The 27,046-nt window shown below is 40.1% G+C and overlaps 1 protein-coding gene across 2 annotated transcripts; it reads right to left on the bottom strand.

Annotated features, from left to right (window-relative positions):
• Positions 1-629: 629 nt before the first annotated feature.
• On the bottom strand, positions 630-24,831 carry chrna6 (cholinergic receptor, nicotinic, alpha 6). 2 transcript variants are annotated; one of them, XM_069165925.1, is made up of 8 exons: positions 24,634-24,831; positions 14,050-14,189; positions 13,003-13,047; positions 9,694-9,803; positions 8,053-8,260; positions 6,870-7,481; positions 5,003-5,272; positions 630-3,334 (listed from the first exon to the last, which is right to left on the bottom strand). In XM_069165925.1, the coding sequence occupies exons 1-8, from the start codon at positions 24,689-24,691 to the stop codon at positions 3,209-3,211; spliced, it is 1,569 nt and encodes a 522-aa protein (XP_069022026.1). In that variant the 5' UTR covers positions 24,692-24,831; the 3' UTR covers positions 630-3,208. The 2 variants fall into 2 exon arrangements, with proteins under 2 accessions (XP_069022026.1, XP_069022025.1); XM_069165924.1 differs by having other exon boundaries at positions 5,003-5,275.
• Positions 24,832-27,046: the final 2,215 nt, after the last annotated feature.

Here is a 27,046-nt window from a genome sequence, read left to right on the forward strand (position 1 = left end):
ATTTTCACCCTTTCTATTCAATTGTCATAATTTTGAGTTTGCTGCAATTTTTCACAATTGAGAGAAATAGGCTCTTATATGTTCACTGCTCTCTGCCATCTGTGTTGAAATTATTGCCGTGCAACATTACACCATGGTTGTATTGTAAATACTCTCCACTTGTCAGTGAGATCTCAGAAAAACAAAATAGTAGCAGATAAAGCCTAAATAATAGATATTCTGAAACAGAAAACAACAGTGCAATGGTAAATTAATGTCTTCTATTATAAAATATGCTAAATAGCTTATAATTACTGACTCATGGCAGCCTGCAACAATGGTCTCTGCCAGTGCAGCTGCAACATCAACCCATTTGATTGATAAATGTATTATGTAAAAATATCATGCATAATGATTAATTTTGTCTTAACACAAAAAAATTAGTTTGAACAGCACTAAATGTCCAGATTTTAATTACACATTTCAACGGGAGGTTTAATTATATCTCTGGTTGCTGTTTTTGTTGAGAAATAGAAAAACAAATATCAAAGCAATCACCCAGGGTCATGAAATATTTATGTGTAATATAGTTCATGATTTCTTTTTATTACATATATAAAACATCTAAAAGTAAAAGCTATTCACATCTATTGAAGAAATACTGCATTTATTTTAAATTCAAAGACAGTCAGACAAAAGAAAGGCAAAGATCATTTGTACAAACATATTTTCTCCTTTCAGCATGAGCTGTGCTTTTCAGATGCATCAAAACATAACAGATATGAACTGGGGATGAATGAAATTCAGTAAATTAAGCAGAATCCTTGTAGTGCTTTAATCTGTGGACGATGTGTTTGTCATTAAAATAGAGATGGACAAAATATTAAGCTTTGATTTTTGTTACGGATAATTTGTTATTTGTGCAAGAACAGCAAAAGAACAACGGCGCTGTAGCTGCAGAAACAGTAACAAACAGTTACAAAACAGGTGTCGTTGTGTGTTTAAATCAAATAAAGCAACGCTGATGGGCAAAGATATAAAAGAATATTCAACGATAAAATTAAAACAAACAGGTTGCATCTATCTTTTTCATTCGTTATGAAGTTTTTGCAGTGTGTTATCTAAATGTTCAACCACACTGGTTCAAATAGAAGAGTTTTTTCCTGAAAACTGAAAAACAAGGGGTCACTGTACATTTGAGGACTTGAAAATGATGTGTTCACAACATCAGACATTTTTATTCAATGGAGAGAGTACTTGTGTAGCATTGCATTATGAGTTGTTTGCAATCTTACAGGAATCAACATCAGGGTTCAATGTGTGAAACAGCGACAGCTTACATTACTGTCGTGAATCCAGAGATCTATTTCTCACTGCTATCGCTGGTGATGTATGAAAGACACCAGTGGAGGAACATATCTTGATTTTGCACTTAAGACTTTTTTCAAATTGCACAAAAATAAATTGAGCAAATTAATGCTATTAATATCTCCCACCCTCGGTCAAAGCAATCAAAATTTCTGTCATGCATGTTTGTTGCATTGCATATTTGCATTTGATAGTAAACCTAATCAGAACTGACAACAAAAATATTCAATTCGTAGCCATGGAATTGGATGACAGAATCCTCCCATGAATTAATAGATATAACGCTATTTCAGGAGCGACTAATTAAGTATCATTTAAAATCCAGTATCTACCAGGCCAACCAATTACCTCGTGGAATATTAATCAGAGGGAACATTTATAAACACATGGTTTCTAATTAGAAAAAGAAGAACAGCCTGGCCATATTTATAAAAGACACTGCGAAGGATGTCAGAAGTCTAGACGCTAATTGGAAATAACACCAAAAAGAAAGATGCATCAGTGTGATTGGCTCTGACAGTGAGAAGCTTGATGAATCCGACTTGGGATGACAGTCATCAGTCAGCTCAGAGGAGAACTGCTGCAGGGTTCAGTTCAGTGTGGTACATAGTTGGTGTCATCATGTCTACTGGATGTGCAAAGTTCCCAGTTCACTAACGTCTGCTGGACGTTCAGGTTTCAGTCCTGAAGGACGACCGAATGTGACAAGTTTTGATTCCACCCAAGCATGCTGCAATCAACACTTTTAATTACATATTTGGGCAAAATCGAGTCAGAACCTGAATGTAACTTTTTGACAGCTGTATCATGTAACAAAATTGAACTGTCATGAAAGCAGCATGTCAAATTTGTATTAGCTACAGAACCGAGCACCAAACAAAGCTTCTTACATGAGCCTGGTTCTGTCTGAGGTTTCTTCCTGTTAAAAGGAGGTTTTTCTCCCTTAAAGGGGAGTTTTTCCTTCCTGGTCGCTTACGTGGGAATTGTTGAATTGTTGGGTTCCTCTGTCCAATTTTGTAAAGTTGTTTGTAAGGTCTTTACTGTTGTTAAGTGCCCTGAAATAACCTGTGTTAAGGTTTGGCGCTATATAAATAAAATTGAATTGAATTGAAAGCTGTAGTTACTGGGCTCCTACAGCCATGCAGTTATTACATTCTGTCTTTGCATTGCTTGCAGTAACTGCACTCTGTTTGGTCATCTGTGAGTTCTATAACACTTCAGAGTAGCAGTGACCATCAACTCAGCTTTTGACTGGAATGATATTCATGCTATTTTAGTGCGGCTGAGCTCCATTTAAATCACCTATTTGATATATTAAATTGCATCTTAATTTAGCTCATTGATTAAAATGGAAATATGTGTAGTAGAAAGATAGACATACCAGGTAAAACAGATTTAATTCATGTGAACTTTGGACTATAAATAATAATAATGAAAAAAACTTTTCTTTCTTTAAATGGACGAGAAAGCTAAAAGAACACATTTTCTACTAAGATACTATATCATCCCTTTTTTACTGTAAACATTATCCAACAAAAGGGTGCAGTACCCCAATTTTTTTAGGTATTACGTATTAATTTGGGGGTAAAATAAGCCTTTAAAAGACAATAAAAATGAGGCTTTACACCCTTTGTATCTTTTATGCAGTTTACCAGCCAGTCTGAAAACATGAAACCTTTTTTGCTTAACTTAACTGCTTCTTCGTTACTGCTCTCTGCAACCTGCGGAGGCAAAACCAGCACACAAAATAGTGCTTTAAGACTCAAAACTCTTGATTTGTCAATTGAGAACTGAGAGTTCATTAGTTACTTGTTGAGGATCGGTCGACACGGGTTGCCGGGGAACCCCGATCGGTTGGCAGTTACGAGAAGAAGCCAAAAAGAGGCTGAACGAACAGACCCAACGTTCCCAGGACGCACACGGTCACAAACACCCAAAGGAAGATTCTATCAATCACCATGGCAACGTACTTCCAGTCATCCTCCACCTGCGAGCAAGGCATGGGACAAAATGACAAGATGTGAGAAGACAGAGGACAGTGTCAGTGGTGATAAACGAAACATGAACAGTGAAGAGAGATTTTTTTTTTTTTTTTTTTTTTTAAAGCAGGTGAGGAGGAGTGCGCGGTGAGAGTTAAACGGGGGATTCGGAGTCTCAGTGGGTTCGAGGTTGTAGGAGTCGATGGGGTGAGGTAAGGATTACGCAGCAAGGACGGGAAAAGGGGGGGGGGAGACAGGAAAAACAAAAAGAAAGAAGAGAAAACAGTTTGAACATTTCTCGTAAGTCAACATAAAAATGTATACATCATTTACACAGGAAGAAATTACTATGATAATTACATTCAAACCGCAGCGTCAGAAGCAGCGACCGGCGTTTTGACAAAGCTGATTGAGCCACGAATTTTTGCATATCAAAGGCTCCTTTTCCCCCCTTTGGGAGATTTCACCCACTGTATTTATAACTGACACAGAGAGAGGAGGGAGAGCTCTCAGCTCAAATCTAGAATGATTTGGTTTTAACTTGCAGTATTGTTAACTTCGCAGCAGGTGAGACTTTTGAAACAATGCTGCAAAGAAATTACAGCACAGCTCAACACAGAGTTTATTAGTATGGAGTGTTTTTACATAAATGCATTATGCATGATGCTTGCTGTGTGTTTTCTTTCTAACAGTGCTTGTACAATTATTGAAAGTATAAAAACAAACACAGGAATATCATATTTCCTATGTGACATGAATCCAAAGTTATGTCAACTAATTTATTTTCTAAAATGGTGAAGCAAAGGTCAAACTGTACTTAAAGTAAAATAACTGCACTATTTGCATTTTATTTATAGGCTGGAATTCAATTCAGCATATTACATGGAGGAGAGCAGGACAACTGCAGATTGAACTAATAACATTCATTTCAACAAAGTTCATTTCACAGCTCATTTCAAGTTCTAATTAAAATGCAGGCCAATTTTACTGCAACAAATATGAATGTCAGTGGTGTTAAGTTGTGTTTGTGTTTGCCTATTGCTTAATAAAAAAAAACATTAATTTGACGTATGAAATGCTGAAGAGAGAACACGTCCAGTTTCCCCAAATGTAATTGGCACTATTGAATACACTCAAATTGCAAATTGCAGGGGCCCAATCTGAAAATGAGTTTGCATATCATTCCATTATAATCTGATTAATATCCAAGTTGCGTTGACCATGACATGATCTTAGCAAATGCAAGATGTCGGAGCTCAAAATGAGTTTTCTATTCTGACTCCCAGCAGTGTGAAGGACAGTCAACAGACAAACACTGTGGGGAGCTCCTTAAAGCCTGGAGGATCATTAATCTCAGTCACAACCAGCAGGTGACAGAGATGACGTCCTCCGGAGCCGGCGTCACACCGAACCACTGCAAACCCACAGACTGCAGAGGAAAGGCCCGATAATGACGGCAACGTCGGTGTGTTCCTTATGGAGCGAACCATTGGCTCGAAACCTAGGTGTTTACTGACAAGGATTGTGTCTAACTTCACTGAAATAATTTAAAAACAAACTAACACCTCGAGTGATTTTAGTACAGCAGAAGCTCCAGACTTTAATCTTGAATTCGATTCAATTTTTAACCACTGACATTCACGGTGGTTAGCTGAAGTTAAATAACCGTGACTCACCTCTTTGGCCTTGTTGCGGCTCCTCATGTTCTCAGCGATGTACTTGACGCTCTCGATGGCCTGTTTGATCTCAGGTGACACCACAGAAAAGGCCACCACGGTGTTGATGCTCTGGTGGCTCAGCTGACGTGACATCTTCCCAGAGTCCGGTGTTCCTGGGGTCTCCTTCCCATGCTGGCAGGGGCACGGGCATTTCTTTCCGGTGCAGCCCTCCACGGACGAAAGCTGGCTGTCCCCGAACTCCAGACAGTTGAGGGATCCTCCTCCGACCTGCTGAGGACCGTAAGTCAGAGTTCATATTAAGTTCCACGTTCGTCTTTACCTCACACTTGACATTGTTTGGTAATGATTTCTCTTCTGTAGCCGTTGCTCGTTTCCCAGATTTGGGATCTCTGGGAAACGAGCAACGGCTGCAGAGGAGAACTCATCTGTGGGGTCTTAGCGGAGACACCTCTTCCAAACTAAAACTTTGAATAAGTACATCCCCTCAGCTCTCAATATTGGCTGTAAAGAAGTTATTGAATCACACAGTGTACATTTTTTTGAGTTGAAATTCTCTAGCAGTAGGAATAATTATTTTATTGGATAGACCTGGCAGTACTTGCAGGAAGCTAACGGTTAGCTCCCGAGGTGAAACGTAGACGAAGAGAGAAAACAGTTGTGCGGTCTGACAAGGTAGCTATAAAAACATTAGAAATACTGAGCCAAGGTTTGCTTCCCAGAAGGGGGAATACGTTTTACACAGGAATATATTTTGAGTTTCACTTCAGGAAACTTTCTGTTACAAAATATATATATAAAAATGTAAAAAAAAATGTAAAGCCTCATACCGGATGTCATGCTTTCATTTTGCACGTACAGAGAGACTCTTTAGGTGAGATGCATTTTAAATAAACTCAACTGAAGCTGAAGGTAATTAAATTTTATAGCTGCACCAAAAAAATTCAGAAAATAGGCAGGAATCATCAGCCGCACAGAGAGATACGTTGTACAATGCTTTTGCCGAAGAGGGAATTGAAACTAGCGTATGATCGAAGCCTGCATCTGTCTTCATTGATTGAAGGAAGCCCACCAGAACCACCTAGCTATGGAACTAAACTGAATTTATAACTTTCTCAAACTAGTTTCTGTAACCTATAGGAGCACCACCCACCATCGCCAGCTAACGGTTGTTTAAACATCCAGCAGGCACAGAAGGACGTTCACGTTCGTTCAGAGTCCTGTTTCTAGCCACCTGGTGAATGTCCAGTAAGTCCAACACTCACCGTCTCTCACGGTCAGTTCTGTTTTCGGACGCCAGCAGCTTCTGAACAAAACAAAAATCTGCTTTCTAAATGCTAAATGTTCTCCAACAGTCTGCGTTCTGTTCGGTGTTAAGAAAGTCGTGTACAGTGAATATTTGGAGCTCCTTCACTGACAGCCACAAACCTACGATTTAAGAGGAGTGAAAATGAACTAAAACGGTAAAAGTTTGGGGTCTGAAAGAGCAGAAACTTGTTGTGTACACGGATTTTATGATTTGCTGCGGAGTTCAAAGTTCAACCACTTTCAACCATGACGGTTGTTTGTGATAACCCGTCTGTGTGTAATTACTGAACATTTTTCTCGATTCTCGACTTAAATGACCTGCGATAAAAAGGATAAAAAAAAATTTTTTAAAAAAGGTGTTTGCACTTGGCTGTACGCATGCAGTAGGTTTCATTTTCTTCCACTACAGGAAAATGTGTAACTTTCACACCTAGACAGGCCAAAGCGTGTCTATTTCACGTTTTGTCGGGATACCGGTTTGATAAGCGGGTGTGTTTACGACACTTGGGTGAGAGCCTTGCTCAGCTGGACCAGATGTTTAGTGATAGGGACCACCTACCTGCATCAAGCTATTCTTCCGCTTCTTCCCTCCTTTTGCTCCTCCGCCTCCTCCTCCCCCTCCAGCTCCTCCTGCCTCTCCACTGCTGTCCAACCCCCCAGCCTTGCTGTTTTCATCAATCGGTCTCCGCATCAACATAATCCTCGGCAGCACTTTGAGAAACACCGAGCGCACCCAACCGGGCATCGTGTGGGTCATTGGCGTGCGGTAGTGCACGTTCAGCACGAACACGGTGATGACGATGCTGAGTGTGACGAAGATCATTGTGAAGAGCAGGTACTCTCCAATGAGCGGGATGACCAGCGATGTGGAGGGGATGGTCTCGGTGATAACGAGCAGGAACACAGTGAGGGAGAGCAGGACGGAGATACAGAGCGTGACCTTCTCTCCACAGTCAGATGGGAGATAGAAAACCAGCACTGTGAGGAAAGAGATGAGGAGGCAGGGAATGATGAGGTTGATGGTGTAGAACAGGGGCAGACGTCGGATGTAGAAGGAGTAGGTGATGTCCGGGTAGATCTCCTCACAGCAGTTGTACTTGATATCGTGTTTGTAGCCGGGAGCGTCGATGATTTCCCACTCGCCGCTCTCCCAGAAGTCTTTGAGGTTCACCTGTAGGAGATGGATTAAAAATCTTAAAACTGAATTTTACAATGATTCACCACCAGAACAACACTTAGGGTTAATTTACCATTCTTAAAAAGGCCCTGTAAATTCATATAATGCGCTTATGATTTTGTATTTTTACCGTTTTTCTTCTGATAAATTTGGACAAAAACATAAACGTGGCATCACCAAAGTTATTTTCTAAAACTTTACCTTCCAGAAGACATCATCCAACTGTTTGTCTCAACAGAGCTATCCATTATTATGAACTGAGCTTTAAGTGTGAAATTGTTTTGTTTAGTTTAGTTTATTAGATCTATATGCAACAGGAACCATTTACAAAATACATTAATCCCAAAAGGAAAAAAATTGCTTTGTACCAGATTTAGCTACTAGCTAATTTCCATCTGCAGTCCAATTGCTGGGGGGGGCCCTTTAATTAATTACAAAAATAATGACTCATATACATGCCTCATCTAACTGGATTGTAGACAGTAGTTTGCCAGGCAAGAAAGAAAGAAGAATAATGAAATAGATAATAGTGACGCCGGACTGGAACACAGTCACAAACACTGACCTTGGACCCGATAAGTACCAGGTCAATCTTGGCTTTGTCATAAGTCCAGGAGCCAAACTTCATAGAGCAGTTCTGATAGTCAAAGGGGAAGTAGGTGATGTCCATCGGGCAGGAGGATTTGAAAATGGCCGGAGGAACCCAGGTGATAGTACCATCAAACTTCAGCAAGGCCTTGGTCTTGTCCTCCACCAGGAAATCCCCAACAGCACTGTGTATGAGGCGTGTGTATGTACAAGCGGTCAGATGTATTCCCATGGCAGGTAAGGTATGAGAAGATATGTGTTTTGAAAAGGACACCAAGGGGTTAGAGGAAGGCAGAGATGTCAAACAATGAGAGGAGAGGCGAGGAGAAAATGAAAGCGAAGCACAGAAGAAAGGAGAGAGGATCAAATGTGAGGTTGTGTATCCGGATTAAAAAGCAGAGGACAATGAAGCTGTATGTATGCAGCTGCATTACGTGTTTCGGTGAAAGGCAAAATTGCCTTTGATTTACATTATCAGCCACTATTGTAAGTAGAAAGATTCCACAATAAAGTGAACGGAAATTGAGATAATAAAGCAGAGAAAAAACTCTCCCTGAGTAATAGACAGTCACATTAGCATATTTCATTGTAATCACAGTATTGTCTGTGACATACTGTAGCAGCTGAAGATATAAAAGACATTTGTGCTTCAAAAACGGTTACCATTAATGTAATATTTTTGATAACCCAAATTCACATACCGGATTGACAAAAGTTTTTTTTTGTTTTTTTTTAGTAAATGCTTTTCAGAATTACCCGTGAGATTAACGCGCTCTGAGCAGAGAAGAAAAATGTCATCGCCTGAGTTTTTACAGTTTATGTGTTGGAGAATAGTTGCCTGTTTACTCTGAGCCACATTAGTATCTGTTTTAAACAGCTTTTTCCATTTTCACCAAAGCACACGCGGCACATTTAGTGGATCAATTTCTCTTTTTTTGGGTGCCGGGAAGGGCAGTGAGTTTAGGATGGATTGTTTTTTTTTATTTTTTTTTATGAAAACTTCTTGTTGCTGGTTAATGAGAGAGACTTAAGGTGACACCAAAACAGTAAAGTTGCAGTCCATTAATCCAAAACAATGAGCTGAAAGAAGCTAAAACAAAAAGTTGAGAGATGATCTGCTGCGGGCTTATTGGAGGTTCTGGTCGGGGATGCTGGTTTTGTCAGTCTTGCTCCCAAGCTGTGAAACTACCTGTAGATATCAGGGGAGCTAGCTCAGCAAATAATTTTGAAATAAAATTTAAAACATATCTCTTTATTTTAGCCTTTAACGAGCTACACCTGAAGCTCTTTTGCACTTGCCAACACTTTGAACTACTGCGTCTTTAAACTGAGTTCTGCTTTTTTAAGATTTTATGAATGTGTTGTTTTGTGTTTTAATTTATTTTTTTCTTATTTTTAAATTATATTTCACATGTTTTTATGTTCCTTTACATGCTGTTTTTATGATAAGCACTTCATGTAATTTTCTTTCTGTAAAGCACTTTGAGCTTCATTTCTTGTATGAAAGGTGCTATTCAAATCTAGTTTATTATTATCATTTTTATTACTATAAATATAGCAAAAAGGTGATGCTTACTTTGCTACTGAATTATGACGGTAATGATGTTGACAGCCTCACTTGTTATAGAGCACAATGTCGGGTCTCCAGATCTTGTTTGAAGGAACTCTGATGAACTCAATCCCGTCGAACTCCACCGGCATCCATCGCAGCTTGTAGTCATTCCAAATCTGGAGGAGAGGAAGAAACAAACATTTTGAGCAAACCGGGGAGTCAGCCATGTTTTGCATTGTACGCTGCAGACAGTATTAGTCACTGGAGACAGCCGCCTTTCTGGGAATATTTTGAAAAACATATTTATACTGCAGGCAGAACTTCCTTTGATGTTTTACAGTAGAGCCAAAAGAGGATATTACAGAGAAAAAATATCTTAAGACAGAAAACACAAATTTCACTGAGCATCAGAAGGCTTTCATTCACATCTGCGCTTGCTTCTGATAAATATATTATTTTTGACGCAACGCCTCCTGATTAAAGTTACAAGCGTTTCAATAAGAAAATAATTCTGTAAGACGTCTACAACAGTCAAATAAAGAGCTGCTCAGACCGAGGGGGTGTTTATGAGCAAATACCTCTCCGACAGAAATAAAGGATGAGTTCCTCCACTTGTTATTCTGTCAACATACCTGTGGGTGACATTTCATGAGCTGCAGATCCATTAGTCTTGGCTTTTTGCATGTCATTCAAGATGAATTCATTCATTAGCGAGGTGGATTAATGCCCAGTTACGACCTGGGAGCTGTTTCATTTATCACTTCTTGCTACGCTGGCTTTTCCATTTATCTATCCAGAGATGTTTACATTATGAATGGCTGGAGATGTCATTCCTGATTGGTTCAGATGTATAGGTTATGGCAGAAAAAAAAAATACTCTCACTGAAACCTACTGGTGTGTTTAATGGGTATTTTAGTTTGAATGCAGTATAGTATTAATTAACAGAGAGCTTGGTCTAACTATTTTCACAAGGCTAGTTTGACTTTTTATATAGATCAGAACAAATTTAAAGTTTATTTAGCAGTCTATTTAATTATTAGATTTACTGCCTATCTAATTTTTGATGTGTACTTGCTTTGAAACATGAGGTTCAGCTCTCGTTCCCACCTAAATAACGTTCCTGTCATCCCTCAGAATACCTGATTAATATTAACTGGTTATGAGAAATAAAAGAAGTAAACTGACGAACAATAAAATCAAGGAAGTCACTGGGATGAAATGAGAAGATACAGATTAAAGAGAAAAGATGGAAGAAGGTGTTATAAAGGTGTTATAGGTGTTATACGCTGAGGAAACTATTATCCATATTGGATAATCCTGACCACCCTCTCCACCACCTGCTGCAGGGACAGAGGAGGACGTTCTCCAAAAGACTCCTCCAGCTCCGCTGTCACAAGGACAGATACAGGAGATCATTCCAGATACAGGAGATCATTCCAGATACAGGAGATCATTCCTGATACAGGAGATCATTCCTGATACAGGAGATCATTCCTGATACAGGAGATCATTCCTGCCCACTGCAATAAGACTGTACAATTACTCACCTCTGGCAAAATCCATCACACAACAATAACACCATTGTCTGTTGTCTGTTTTTCTTGGTTGTTTAAATATTTTAAAAAACAAAAAAACTTTGCACTATTGTTTAGTTAGTTTTAATTTAATTATTCTATTTTATTTTATTCTATTCTGTGCATTTTTATAGTTAATATTTGTTACTGTTATTTTATTTCTTTCCTGTATCTATAAATGCTGCTGTAGCAAAAAAATGTCCCCTTGGGGATTAATAATGTTACTATCTATCTATCTATCTATCTATCTATCTATCTATCTATCTATCTATCTATTAAAATATATATTTTTCACTGTTAAATGAGTCAAAGAAGTTCTTCTTAAAATGTTCATCTGCTGTGTCGTGAACACCTGTTGTGTTCTACAGCGTGCCAAAGATGGCTGACTTCAAGAGTCCGTGCCAAATACAGAGATTGTCTGTAATTGCAAGTAGTCAATGGAGCTCAGTTTAAAGGAACATAAAGCGAACAAATTTAGAAGCACTTTACACTAACACTGTCGTGTACCGAATCCTCTGCAGCGGTGCTGCAGAACAGCTGCGATATAAACTCATCGAGGGGGGTCTTCCACCGTAAACCCACTGGCTGTGATCCAGAGGCTTTATCAGTGACTGCGGTGTTGACACAGCTTCTCATTAGTGATGCCTTGTTGTAAATAAACAGCTCAGCCATTACAAACAAATAACAACAGCCTCTGGAAGGCTTTTCAATGTAGTTAAATTGGAGAGCTCGGGGATCGCAGCGTCATCTTTTCCGCAAATGAATCACATCAGAATCCAATAAATGTTTGTCCATGTGGAGCAATCAGTCGCTGGTTTAAAAAAGCAACAATGAGGATGTTTGTATGAAGTTTGTTTTGAAGGAAAATACAGATTGAGCAACTCGGTATCACTGCAAAACGTGAAATAGCCACGCTTTGCCCTGTCTAGGTGTGAAGGTTACACGTTTTCCTGTAGAGGACAACAATGGAGCCTGCTGCATGCTTAGAGCCAAGTGATTTACAGGGAAATGAAGTTTATGGCTAAAACAAGCGGTTGAGGTTACTAAATAAGCACATGGTGAAATCTCCTCGTTTCACATGGCAGTGTGACAAATGACACCAAACCACCCAACCCACCTTCTAATACTGCTAAAAAAACCATCCTGTGTCACATGATCCAGCATTACATGACATTTATGTGTGTGTAAGTTTCACATTTTCAAAATGTGTAACTTTCACGCCCAGACAACCTAAAGCGTGTCTATTTCACATTTTGCTGTTGTGGACCGATGTGTCTATTTCACGCTTCGCCTCGATACTGGGTTGGATGGAGAGTGGGGGGAGGGGAAGAGGAAACAGCTAGAGGGTATCCGAGAGGCAGACAGAGACAAAATGTTATTTGGGAGAACAGCTGGCTGTGTGAGGTTAGGAGTTCAGGCTCTGCTGCTGGAGATCTGAAGAAAGGCAGAGCATGACTGACCATACTTCTCACATTGATCACCAGCTGATTGCATTCAAGTGTCTCCCTGAAATATCCTTGTTTTCTTCTTCACTCGTGCCGTCTCTTTTATTCTTACTGTGATGTACGACATTCACACACACACACACACACACACACACACACACACACACACACACACACACACACACACACACACACACACACACAGGGAGAGAGAGGGCATCAGACCCTTACTGATGTGTGCTTGCTATGTATAGATATGTGCAAACACACGTCACCCACAGATGGAGTCAGGTCAATGAAATAGTTCATACGTGCTGATTTTGATGTGTGTTTGTGTGTGTGGACGCGTACTCACATGCCTGAGCCATAAATTGGTTTCCATGATTTGATTCACCTCATCCTGCAGAGACACAAAGAAGGAAGAGAGCTTGTTAGCCAGGAGAGCTGTGTGTGTTTACGTGTGTTGATACAGCAGCTGGAAAAACTATAAAAGCAAAATGTAGGTGGAGTTTCACAAAAAAGAAAGAATAAATATAGCCGCGGATAAATACCCACAATGTTGTTGTTTTTTAAATAAATGGAATTCCTTGTCTGATCTTTGTCCTCTCGAGCTGAAGTTGATTGATTGTAAAGGTCGACTGTGAGCATGTTAATAACAGATGCAGAGGTCACAGATGTCACTGTCTCTCGACCCTTTTCTATCATCCCTTTTTCAGTTTTAATTTGCAGTACTTCTGATTCCTCCAATTCTACATTCGCCACCTACAGAACTGCATCCGCCACATCCTGTTTACACAGAAAATAAAAGTGTGCACAGACACACACAGACACACACACACATAATGAAACATCCATTTCAATGCACCCACACACACACACACACACACACACACACACACACACACATCCACACGCTCACCTTTAGATTAATCTCACCTCGCCGAGCTAGCAGATATAGCTACATATCAGTCCGGTTTGGAAAGAAAAGGCTCCTGCAGGCAATTTCTCCTTAATCTGAGGATCTCCATTCACAGCTGAAAAACCTCTTTTCACTGGTGAATGTGCAGCACCCCAACCTGCCCCCCCCCTTAAACTTAACATTGCCAAAGCAAAACAGCAGTGTACAACAGTGCTGTGCGACATTTTCAGAATCCGTGAAATCGAACAGACTAAATAAAGACTGCATTCACTTTTCGCTTTCACTTCTCTCGTTCCGCAGATTATCTTTTTAGCTTTTCTGTTTCAAAGGTAGAAAATGGGATGAAGATGCTCGTGGGAAGACGCCTAACAGTTCACGCAGACTGTCAGATACTGTTAAGAGGATGCACTTTTGCATCACACATACTTATAAAAACAAGGTGTTGTGTATGTTTGTGTGTTTGGGAAGTGTGCAACAACGTACAACTTTGACCAGCTGCGAGATGGAGACCTCGAACTCCACGGTGACGGGGTCAGAGACGTTCTCCACCGGTCTGATGAACTGGTTGTACCGCCTGAACAGCTTCCTGAACAGCCGGTCCTCCGCCTTGGAGGAGAAGCAGTCTGAGGGAGCAGAGACGAAGAAGAGAAGGGAAGAAAGGGCGATTAGTGACCGAACAAAGAATAGTTTATAATAATATAAAAAAAAAAATTAAAAAAAAAAATCTTGCAAGTTCAGCGAAACTCTGAAAGACCAACAGTGATTGATCATCAATTACAGTCCTCAAAGCTAAATTCTTCGCAACTCATGTCACAAATAACTTTAATACGGAGCCGACAGCAAAATACACATCAATAAGTCTTTTGAGTTTGTGGAACTAATGTTTTATGATATTTGATGAATCGTCTTTAAAGAGGTCTCTTCAGATTGCAGCTTCTGTGCTCAGATCATCAAAGTGAAAAGTCCACTTTGACCAAGTCTGTGCGGTGAGATAACGTTTAAGCTGTTGGAGAATTTGAGATAAAATTATTGAAGGATGTTAAGTATGAAAGTCAATGTCCAGTTTGAATGGTCATGAAAAATCTCCTTTCCTACATTTTTCATGATAAAATTAATTTAAAGTCACTGCTTTCACAGGGAATATGGGAAGGGGGGGGGGGTAAATAGTTCCTCATTCAATTCAGGACACGGATACCTAACACTGACCTTTGACCCCAGAATTGTGGTCTGTCTGCTTCAATTTATTTCAGTTTAGTTCAGTTAACCATGAGACCTTTTCAATTCCGGCACCTTTACTCAAGAGACCCACTGAGATCTTTATCGACTCTATTGTTTCGCTGTCTGGCTCACAATTTTATTGTTCTGATACTTTCAGCCTTATTTGAACTTTGTTTCTTTTAGAAGAGCATTTAGCATCTAAAGAGACAGATATTTGCCTCAAGAACTGGTGTGTAGAAACAGGGCAAGAAAAAAAGAATGAAAATCGAACTTGCAGTAATTCTCAGGTGGCAAGAAACTAAACTCTACACTAATGAAGAGAAATCTTTCAGCGAGTTCAGGCAGTCAAGTCAAGATGCTCTGCTAAACTCATGCCTCATTGTCAACAATAATTTTAAATACATACCTTCCCAATATGGCAGTCTATTTAAGTTGCAAAAATATTTCCCATATCTCTCTTTGCCTGTATTATTGCCTGTTATTTCAGCCTCACTATCACCATTGTCGGCTGCGTATGAGGGGTTGAGATAGATGTTTTTCCTAACCCCAACCACGTCCTTATTTAGTAACACCAACCAAGTGTTTTAGTTAAAAGTTTTATTTTCCTGTAAATCACATGGCTCTACGCATGCAGTAGGTTTCATTTTCTTCCACTTCAGGAAAACGTGTAACTTTCACGCCTAGACAGTCCAAAGCGTGGCTATTTCGCGTTTTGCTGTGATACCCGGTTGCTCAATGGCAGTTTTTCTGACAAAATCCAGCACCACAGTGGACACGCTCACAATTTTTTTTTTGCTCTCCAACAACTTAATCAACTTGAACACTGTTCAGAGCATGTTATCACATTGAGCCATGTTGGTGTCAAGCATGCATCGTTACTATGGTTACATTTCTTTGCAGAAGATGCATATATTTTCCCAGAGGTCAGCTCAGCCTCAAGGTCAAAGCTTAATGCACAGTGAAACATGGAAGCAGTGGATTTAACCTGCTTCAGTAACATCCAAAGAGTCATGGTCAGAAAGCCGCTGAAGTGACCTGAATTCATTATTGAACAACTGCAGTTAATCCTAAAGGAGTAAACAAACTATTGGGTGTATGACTTTAAAAGCCTCAAAGGTAATTCTGTCTGCTTATAGCTCTGTGAACAGGTATTACCATATCCAAGACGTCCTAGAATAGAATCCCATTTAAAGTCAAATACAAATGTAATATCTAAATGAACATGAAACACAGTGACAAGCATGTCCTCGTCTCTTCTCCGGAATAATGGTAAATATAGAGTGGTAGGTGTTGGGAGCTGTAAATATTCATCCTCATGACGTGATTTATTACGATTTACCTATTTTTAAGTATTTATTTGGCGGGACTGCAGTTGAAGTGCTCTAGTTAAGATATAAAGAGCCTCATTTACTAATTATCCAGGAAGAGACCAAGAAGGCCAGAGGCACAATATCCGTATGTCTACCAAATGGAATATACACAGCAAGCTATTTTAACATAGTGCAGAAGAGTTGCAGACAGTATTCTGAGGACAGAAGATGAAATTGTTTTTTGTTTTTTTTAGTACAGGTGAAGAATAGAAAGAGGCCACCATTTCTTCAAGTTTCTTTCTGCATTATAAACTGTTCTTTACACAATATCCTCATTATTATTATATATAGTATTATTATCATTATTGCTATTATATCATTCAACGTAAAAACTATGAATTCCCCCAACAAATTCAAAATACTTTGAATTTCATTGTTGCGAAATTAATCCAAAATTGATCAGCATCAAATTTGAAATAATATAATAAAAGCAAATTCTGCTATAATGGCAGTCTGCCATTCCTACCATAATCAGGTCACCTGGTTACATACAAGGAATTCAAAAGAAAACAGTGTATTTCAAGAGGGCCACTAGAGGTTGGCTCCGAAAACCACCAGCTCCATAGACTCCCATTCAACTTCTCATAAAATTCAAAATCAATAACATTTTTCCACAAGTTATCGTGGCTTGTCGCTCCTTCTTATTAGTTTTCTGGTGGTCCATGTAAAAAAGAACCCTCATAAAGTCGTTTTTGTGGTGGCGTGTCTGTTTGATTGACATGCCTGTGGTGCAGCCAGGTTACAGCTATGGGTGGGCGGGACTTACTATCCTTGGGTTTCAAATCAGATTGAGTCAGATCCACCGCTCGCTCCCTCCCAGCTCATTTAGATAATAAAATTATAACAAAAAAAAATATTTTTTTACTTTGTATTCAAAGACAGAAATTTATGCTTTTTGAATCAGCATCTGTTAAAGCCAGATTTTTGTTTTTGGAGCTATCCCCGAGTGGGCCTCAGCGGTGTTACACTTTAACTGTAATTCATTGGCGATTTTTCAGACCCATAGACAACATCAACAATTTTTTATCCAGTCGACGGTTACAACCCATAAAGGTGATGGATTAAAACAGTAAAACTGCACTTGCTACATGATGAACCAGTTACTGTTGTGTAAGCAGCGCAAGTTTTAAAAGTGAACCATATCAAAGTGGCAGCTTGAAAGTTCCCCACACAGTTTGCTGCCTTGAAGCTAACTGACTCACATCCCTCATAACGCCTGCAGCTTGTGAGGATGATCAGTCACTCTTCATCCTTCAGGACCCCCCCAAGTGCTCTCAGAGTTGTCACGGAGAAACCCCGCTCACTCCCAATCACCTCTCTATAAATATCGAGATCAATACCACGTTTTCCTCTGCGAGGCAGCTGTCAAGGTTGTTGGATGGAGGATAGAAGATAAGAGAGAGACCGGACCGGAAGGAGAGGGAGAAAAAAACAAGACAAAGCAAGACAGAAACAACTAAAACTGTACAAACGAACACGAAGAATAAAAGACAGCAGAAAGCCAAAGACATCTGCCATGCTGGCAACTTTCAAGAACTTTAGTCACCTCAAAGACACCAGAAGATTTAACGTTTCACTGTTTTTCCCCTTAATCATTTTAAATACTCTCCTCATTTGACTAAAACCAGCTAAATTGAGTTTGGGATATAGATAAGAGAAAAATCTCTTAATTAAAACGGACTTCTTTGGGGAAGATGTTAAAATCCAAATGATGAAACAGTGCTGACCCTATTACATCAAGATCCCCTCCTCAAAGGCACAAGATAACCTTCTTCATGCACACAACAGTGATACCAGGAACCCAGCTGGTGTTGAACTCCTGATGGCAGCCATCTGAAGAGAACGACACGAGGAAAACAAGGAAGAGGAAGAGGAAGAGGAAGAGGAAGAGGAAGAGGAAGAGGAGAGGCTGAAAGCAAAGCCGTCTTAAGATGTCAGTCAGAAGATTATAGGAATCCAGACTTCATAGCTTTCTGTCTGGTAGCTGCTTAGCATGTTTTAATGCTATGCTAAATAGAGTTTAAAGGGAGCGTGATGACACCAAACACACATCTGATCGACATTTGGCAAAAGAAAAAATAACATGCCTACATGCAATCTCTCTGACACAATGAGAGCAGTGCTTTTTGTAGCAGCTCAAGGGTAGAATAGAAAAGGAAGGAAGGGAGGGAGGAAGAAAGGGAGGAAGGAAGGCAGGAAGGAAGGAAGCAACGAAACAAGGATGGAAAAATGTCAGGAAGGAACCAAGGAAGAATAGAAGGAATGAAGGAAACGTTCATGAAAACATAATGTGTTTTGAACTAGAGGCCTGTCATGGTGCTCCATCTGCTTGTTAGTTAATTACAAAGGCAGAGCTGCTCTCTGTTCCACGTCCACTCACTAAACCAGCTCTTTGATCACAACCGTGTCCTGCACTCACACACTCAAACACACACACACACACACACACACACACACACACACACACACACACACACACACACACACACACGTGTGTATTTATACATGATTAGATGTATTTCATGTTGAGAATCATAAAATAAACAATTTTAACAGAAAATGAGCCACAGGTTCTCCCCACTTTCATCTGTATTTATCATATTTACGCCCCCCCCTCCCACACACACACACACACACACACACACACACACACACACACACACACACACACACACACACACACTCAAACACACACACACTCACTCACACACACACACACGAATTATGGTTACAAATGCAACGAGCTATCCACTGAAGACCAACCAAGGTAACCATTCTGCAATTGGCAGTTAATTAAATCTCAGACAGCTATTGTCTGTTCAAACTGCATTTTTTTTTTCCACTTGGAGATGTAGAGAAGACAAATCTAATGAATCACTTATTTATCTGCTCTGGTAACTACAGAGAGGAGTAATCGACTGTTTCCTCCAAAGCCGGAGACCAAATCTCAAACTAGCTGCATAATTAAAGATAACTAAAACCTCATTCACAATTCTGGATGCAACTAAAATCAAGTTTTCAACCAACTCCCAAAATGTATTAATTGACTAGTTGCCAGAGTTAATAAGATCTACCAGTGACATCAAAACTGACGACGTTATTAGAGTTTTTTCAATAAACCATCACGAAAAACAAGTTAGTTTCAGCAACAAAATCCAAGCAGTCAGATAATTCTCCTTTTTCTTTAGCAGACACATCGATTGTAGCAGGAAAAAATTACACGTGTTCCTATTAACTATGTCGTATAATTTAAATTCAAAGATTTCACAGTTTAAATTGCACAATTTGACGGCATTATTAATGTTGATTTAATTAACTAATTTACTAACATTACTTTGTCACTTGGATCTGTTACCTACTCAATAGTTACACCTGCCAGTTGTAAACACATATGGATTCAGATCGTGTCATTTCATAGGACTTCTTTTTTCAAACAATATTGAATTTAAATAAGGTCAGCAGCATGTACATTTAATGTACCCAAAAGCACAGCATCAATTATTAAAGTAAATGTGCAGAAGATGTCAAAACTCACTTAGAAAGCAAGTTGCTTCAAATATAAAACCCCGTGAGAAATTTAATACAGGATTGGAGATCAACCTGAGTACTGTAACAACAACAAAAAGAAGAGGTCGGCCTGGAGATCAGGGCCATTCAGGCAAATGATGAAGAGCATTGTGAGGAAGATGGGGGGAGCAAAGGACCGATAATGAGTGATGGAAAAGAGGAGAACATTTTATGGCATGTGTGAAAAGCGAGTGGAAGAGAGGCATTTAGCTTTCGTTCTCCCCTGAGCTCACAGAAGCTTTTAAAGGAGAGTGAGGAAGACAGAAAGAGGAAGACGGAGGCGGGGCTGAAAGAGAAAGAGTTCATCTTCAACATCTACAATGTGAATATGGTAAACCCTGAGAGGAAGTAGTGGCTGAAACGCTCTGCTGTTTGTTTCCCTGAGCTGAAATGAACTGAATTTAACTGACGGAGATTAAACGGGAGAGGAAAAGGAAAGAGAGAAAGAGAGAGACAGAGAGACAGAGAGGGGGGGGGCGGGGGGGGGACAGAGATAAAACCGAGCAAGATGAAGCAGAAAGCTGATGACAGCAACAAAACCTGGGAGATTTGTGAGTGAGCGGGTGCCCTGGAGTCACGGGCGAAGTGGGAGACAGGTGCAAAGAGCGAGAAAAGATTGGATGGTAGAGCGGGGATCACGCTGTGTGTGTGTGTGTGTGTGTGTGTGTGTGTGTGTGTGTGTGTGTGTGTGTGTGTGTGTGTGTGTGTGTGTGTGTGTGTGTGTGTGTGTGTGTCCGGTAAATGGCAAAAAAAAAAAAAAAAAAAAAGGATGATACGCGTCTGATTCTTTTGACGGCAGAAGGTTGCCGTTTTTTTTTTCTTACCACGACTGTTTCCTGCAAAAACCTACAAACATCTGTGTTTCATTCGGTTCTTCACTCTTTCTTACACCTTTTTTTTCTTTTTTTTTTGCACACCGATAGATCTATAAAAAGGTCAAATGACTTTCACACGAGAATGCACACGTATTTGTCACGTGTTTTTTACCCTCAAAATGAGCAGAACTAATAGAAATTCCCCCTCAAGGCGAGCTCACTAAGAAGTGGGTTGCATGAATTTAAATATCCTTCATGGCAGAGAATCACTCAACCTTTGTAGTTTAATATCTCAATGGTGATTTTCTCATCTGAAAATGTACATTTTGTCCTTTGACAATTTGCCGTATTTCTTTCTCCGGAGGTTGGTGGGAATGTCATCTTCACCTTGGATCAACCAGAGTGAGCAACATTAGGGATGATCGATGCTTCCTGTCGAACATTACACGAGTCAACTCAATATGCTTTTGGAAAAAAGGGAAATTTGAATTCTCAAAATAATCTACTTATGCTTTGTTGATAACTTGAACGAAACATTTTTTTTTTTTATAAGAAATGAAGCAATGTGACATCTTATGTAAAACTGTGAACTCTAAAGAACAGGTTGAGCGTCCGTGAAAGTCGGCAGATGCGAGGCGAGCTGCAGCGTGAGGCGCTCGAAACACATTCATGTGACTCAGTACGTGTTTAGCCACGCCCCCTCGTCTCTGTGTTCTGCTCTATAAATGCTACTGTGATAAAAGCCTTGTTACAGCACAGCTGCACTCTCTCTCTCACACACACACACACACACACACACACACACACACACACACACACACACCTCATCACTACAGTTCACTGACCGGATCGTCAGTGATGCATTCAAATACATTCAGAGAGCAGCTCTACGAGGGACATCAGTGTGGCTTCACTGTACCTGCAGGCTGAAATCACACATTAGAAGCAGCACATTTTTAAAACCACCAGAAGCAAACTGGGAAGTGTGTGTGCACACATGCTCTTTACACTTTCTGTTCATTGTTTGTATACATGAATAAAACCGCTGCCAAAAGTTTGAGCTTTTCTGTTTGCCACACACACACTCAGCCCCCAAAGACAGGATGTGATGTCACAGTTTTGATGATGACCACACACCTTTAGAATAATGAATGTTCAGTCTCCAAGCAGTGCAAACTTCCTATGTGGCTGATTGAATACATTCGTGTGGTCCAAACTGAATGCTGAACTGCATGTTTCCCAAAGTTGGCTGGAAATTCGCACTGAAACAGAAGAAGCATGCTTGAATTTGTGTGCTGTAAAATCATCACTTTAATTTGCGCGGGGAGTTGCATCTCATTTTATTAATATCCACTTGTAGTTTAACCGTGTCTCATACAAGATATGTTTAAATACTACTAACTGGCCTTGCAAAATAATATTACGTATGAACTCAGTTACATTCAGTGGCAATATTTTGACTAAACCAGGATTGGGGCATCCAGACATTACACAGGTCTTAGTGAGGAGGTCCAAGTGGATGGTTGGTTGTAAAAGATTTTGACAGCAGCAGGGTTCATACAAAGTTCCCTGCATTTTATATAGTGACTCCTAAAAATGGTGTGCTTCATATTTGTGTTATCGTTCTTGAATTTTCACTGAGTGCTTTGAGATGACTAAAACTTAACCATGAAAATACTCCGGATTTGGTGCCACGACTGGATGTTATAGGGAAACAAATGAAATACAGTGACATTAAATATTTAGCATTTGTTTTCTTGTTTCTGAAATTACAGTCCATATGAATGTTTCCTTGTCGTGTAAAAAAGTAACAGTATGTTTCTTACTGAACGTAATTTGTCGAGGAAAATGTGAAGGTCATTTTAAAAGGTATTCATGTAAAGCAAACCGCTATTTGTTGAACATGTGAAAGAGCCGGTAAATGTGTACGCATATTTGGGAGTGAAACTTTGTGAAATTGGGGAGGGATACAGTGAGTAGAATTTAGTGGCATCTAGTGGTGAGATTGCAGATTGCATCACCCCAACCTCCTCCACTGTCGTAACGTGACTGTAACACACCGTAAGATGAGCTGGTCCTCGTGGATATGAAGGCTTTATTCTAAGGTGACAAAAACACATCTGTTTTTAGTTCAAGGTGATTATACACGAATGAAAACCTGAAATTTCTGACAATAAATCTTCCTACATTCTACACACTGAACCTTTAAATGTTTACTTTTTTAGATGTTTATATATGCACTACTTTGGTTTTGGATTATCGAAAAGAATCGGCACTATATGTGGAGATTTGAGAGTTATTATAATGTTTGTGAATTGGTGAAATCATGAGATTTGTTGGAGTTGTTTGCTGGGATTTGTAAACGGGCACTGAGACTCATAAATCCCAACAACAGAGTAGATTTTGGAGGATTTCAGCCACAGCGAAGCCTGCGAGGTGTTTGAAAGACAACACACACACTTCAAAAGTGCTCAAAATGACTCAACTTGCCAGAAGTGTACTTGTCTTCAGAAGTGTGTACTCAAATCAGTTACCCGGGCAGACAGAGACTCAGGTTCACAACTTTTCACAAACACAAGATTCAGGGACAAACTAGGCTCTCAAACTACTGTGTGTGTGTGTGGTGTGTGTGTGTGTGTGTGTGTGTGTGTGTGTGTGTGTGTGTGTGTGTGTGTGTGTGTGTGTGTGTGTGTGTGTGTGTACCGGCTGATAAACGATGAGAGAGTCTATCTGCCACCGTGCATGAATCAGATAGCTGCTATTTATGCCCTCGGAGCAAAATGTTTACATTACTGCTTTGAAATGCTGCGGCATAATTAGCGTGTCTGCATCTATGAACACGGCGTGGTTCATACGTGGCTCCGGGTCGGATCCCGGTTCTCTGCTCAGCTGCGGTCAGTGATTAAGACGCTGGCAGCATTTCAATAATCACAAACCCTTCCTTCACTTTATTCCATCCTTCCTTTTCTTCCATCACTCTGCCCTTCCTCCTCTTTCCTTATGTCCCGTCCCTCCTTCCCCGTCCTTCATCTTTCCTTCCTTCCTTCTCTCCGTCCTCCCTGCCTGCCTTCATGTCTTCTTTCTAGCAATCCTTCATTCCCCCTCTTCCTCTTTTCCTTCTTTGCTTATTCATTTACACATTTAACTAATTCTCCACCGACAAGGCTGCTTTCTGTCTTGTTTAAAAAGTATGTGTCCTCCATAACTTTCATTTAAACCACTATGTACTTAAGTTAACTGTTAACACAGCTGTTTTTTGTTTTTTTAATTATCCCCTTTTGAAGACATGAGGCTTTATCAAAATAACATCACAAAATATCTTCTCTCTGAAGCTACAATAATTCATTCACATCTTATCACAACAAAGGACAAGAACAGTCACACAAATGACAAGTTAATACAACTTTTCCTTCGTACCAAAACTGGGCTAAAACAAAACAAGGTTATCAGATTTATCCAAAGACACAAATAGCTTTGAGAAGGGTTTTTATCAAAAGCCTGCAGACGACAAAGTTCGCTGACTGAAAAACCTCGTATCTGTGAATTAACCATGCTGGTACAGGCCTCATATAACCTCCTAACTCACGTCTGTAAACAGGAAAACAGATCCTGTCAACACATTTTAATCTGTTTATGTTTCCTGAAATCACACTCTGGCCTCAAAACAAAATTTGCATTCATCAAAATTAATTTCTTGTTTCTCTGATTCTTCTGCATTTCATTTTGTTGGCCTAGTTTGTCCAGATGAGAGAAAAAGTTCTCAACACAAAAGGCTGAAACAAATGGTTTGATTCTTTTAACGATCCTTTTAATCATTTTCAAAAAAAGTTATGAGACTAAATGTCGATATTCTTAAAGCTCTCTAGTCTGAAGCACTTGTTTGTTCTGATTTTTAACAGGCAAAAAAAAAATTGACAAACGCGCTAACCATCAAATCAATTAATAAAAAATCTCCAAGTTAAATGTCAGACACGAATGCGCAAACACGCGCAGTCTCCTCGTCTACTCTCCGAAACTACAGAATCACCATGTGTCTCTAAGAGCATCACGTCTACAGAATACACTGTATAACCACACCTGGCTTAAATCTCACTTACCCTGCGCTTTCAAACCCACGAGAAGAAGCAGCAAAGTCCATCTCAGCACAGGCTGCATCTCTCCCTCGTGTCGTTTGGGGATCCTTGTCCACTTTTTCTCCGAAGGAACTCTGTTTAGTCGACGAGAGAGAGAGAAATAATGTGAAATGGCTTTGAAAACGTGAGCCTCTCCCCTGGTGCCGTCTGCCTCGCTCTGCCGGTGCGCTCCTTCCTGATACGATCCGAACTTGGCTTCGTTCGTCCCTCCCCTACGAGAGCGCAAAGCTCCCCTTTGGCGCATCCACACAGACTCCAAAACACAGGGAGAGAAAACCGCCCAAAGAAGCGCAATTTGACTCCGTGGCTGACAGACAGAGACAATTAAATATAATTTAATGACAAGCACTCAACGCGAGGCAGTAGTTTTTAGTCTAAACTCACAGTGTGGAACATCCAATTGTGCTTCAGGTTGTTTTATCGGAGCCAAATAGGTCATTAACTGAAAGGTTACGTTAAAAAAAAAAAAAAAATCTGGCTATATTGTTTCGTACTGGTGCTGGAAAAGACAAGTTGGAAAGTTGCCATGCTAAAGTGATGGCAGATGCAGGACTGAGTGAATTGCTTGTTAAAAAAAAAAAAAAAAAAAAACAGCAGCACAGCTCGTTTCAGCACCGCGGACAGTGCCAGTGAGCGCTGTCCGCGGTGCTGAAGTCAGCTGCGCACTTTATTTCACACACTGCCGGTCCTTTACGCCGTTTTGTGTTGCGTGACACAACCTTTTAAAGCACACGTGTGTATCCTAACGACTTGAAGTGCAATTAAAGTGTTTCAGACTGTTTGCGTTGCTAAATCCAAGATTGGAGACAGACCGTTAAGCATGCTGTGTCTTTTCGCAGCCACCAAACTGCAGCACCGCGCTGTGCTGAGAAGTTTGATCTGCTCCGGAGCGTGGTTCCGGCCTCATTGAAAGGAGCTGCTCGCATTAGACGCTCCCCCGGTGCCTGTTTACCAGCCTCCAGATTGCGCTGATTAAGTTTAATTTTAGCCCGCGATTTGACACGCTTGGTTGGACGTCATAAAACAAAGTAATTAGAAGGGTAACGCTTAGACGAGCTGAGCTGAACCGAGCCAACACATGACCTAATAGCGAGAGAGAGAGAGAGAGAGAGAGAGAGAGAGAGAGAGAGAGAGAGAGGGGAAGAGATGGAAGTTGTGTCCTGATACAGCACGGGAGGAGAGAGAGAGAGGGGGGGGGGGGGGGGTTGGGGGAGAGAGAGAGTGTGTGTTTGTTCACACCTGACCTGCTTTTGGACACACACAAACAAACTCAAACATATGCTACCTTCAGTGAACATACTGATGACCTGGACACTGTACTCTGGCTCAAAATAAATATTTTGTTTACTTTGTTGCTTTAAATGTTGCTCAAAGTAATCTCTATTATTTAAGGACAAATGAATACAAATATAAGAAAAAAATTGGTTTTGGCTAAAAGAAATCTCAACATTATTAGGACCTGTGAAATAGACACACCAGTCCACTGTAGCAAAATGTGAAATATACACGCTTGGGCCTGTCTAGGTGTGAAAGTTACACGGGTTTTTGTGTAGTGGGCAAAAAATGAAACCTACTGTATGCGTAGAGCCATGTGGTTTACAGGAAAATTAAACTTTTAGCTGAAACATGTGGTTGGGAAAAATAAAAACGTGGTTGGGTTTTGCTGTAGTAGACCGGCGTGTCTGTTTCACACTTTGCCGGGATACTGGCTTGATTATCGTCTGTCAGGACAGTCCCTTCCATTTTCTGTGCTCATTTATTTAACATAATAACAAGCCATATGCTGTAGTATTAGGTGTGATGAGACGAGCTGAGGCTCCGGGGTTTCTGGACCTGTGCATGGTGCTTACGTGTCCTTGTTAATTACGTCTTGAAAATGCCCTACATGTTCCAACATGTCAAGTTTTTTTTCTACTTAGGTGACCTGTTTTAAAGTGATAATCAAAGTAATAAGTTCATGAAGGATTATTCTGTTAGTTTTTTTTCCTCAAGGTAATTTTAAGATCTAAAATCATATTAAAAATAAAATCACTGTGAGATGTGTTTACAGAATTACAGAATCAGCCAATCAATGCTGATGACCTGCGTCATGTTGCATTATTGAAGCTGAGTTTGTGGTGTCCTGCCTCAGGTGAAACTCCACCAGATGAGGCATATGGGATAAAAATAGACTACAATATAGGTGTGTGTGTGTGTGTGTGTGTGTGTGTGTGTGTGTGTGTGTGTGCATTGGTGCTCATACACAAACACACACATACACACTTTTATGTCACCCAGGGTAAACACAGTCAACCTTCACAACAATGTATTTCCTGAGAGATGTCACAACACTCAGTATTCCCCTCATTTCTACGCAAGCAGAACCATCACAACATTG

Source organism: Embiotoca jacksoni, unplaced genomic scaffold, assembly GCF_022577435.1.
Source record: "Embiotoca jacksoni isolate LCO1_2020_lvr unplaced genomic scaffold, fEmbJac1.0.p SCAF_36, whole genome shotgun sequence".
NCBI lineage: Eukaryota > Metazoa > Chordata > Actinopteri > Embiotocidae > Embiotoca > Embiotoca jacksoni.

What these genes read in the sequence shown, in the direction of transcription:
- chrna6 (XM_069165924.1), bottom strand. Translation starts at nt 24,691, where the DNA reads ATGCAGCCTGTGCTGAGATGGACTTTGCTGCTTCTTCTCGTGGGTTTG. An exon ending in CGTGGGTTTGAAAGCGCAGG is followed by an intron (nt 14,190 to 24,633) that starts GTAAGTGAGATT and finishes CTGCTCCCTCAG; the next exon opens with ACTGCTTCTCCTCCAAGGCG. An exon ending in CCAATTTATGGCTCAGGCAT is followed by an intron (nt 9,804 to 13,002) that starts GTGAGTACGCGT and finishes CCTCTCCTCCAG; the next exon opens with ATTTGGAATGACTACAAGCT.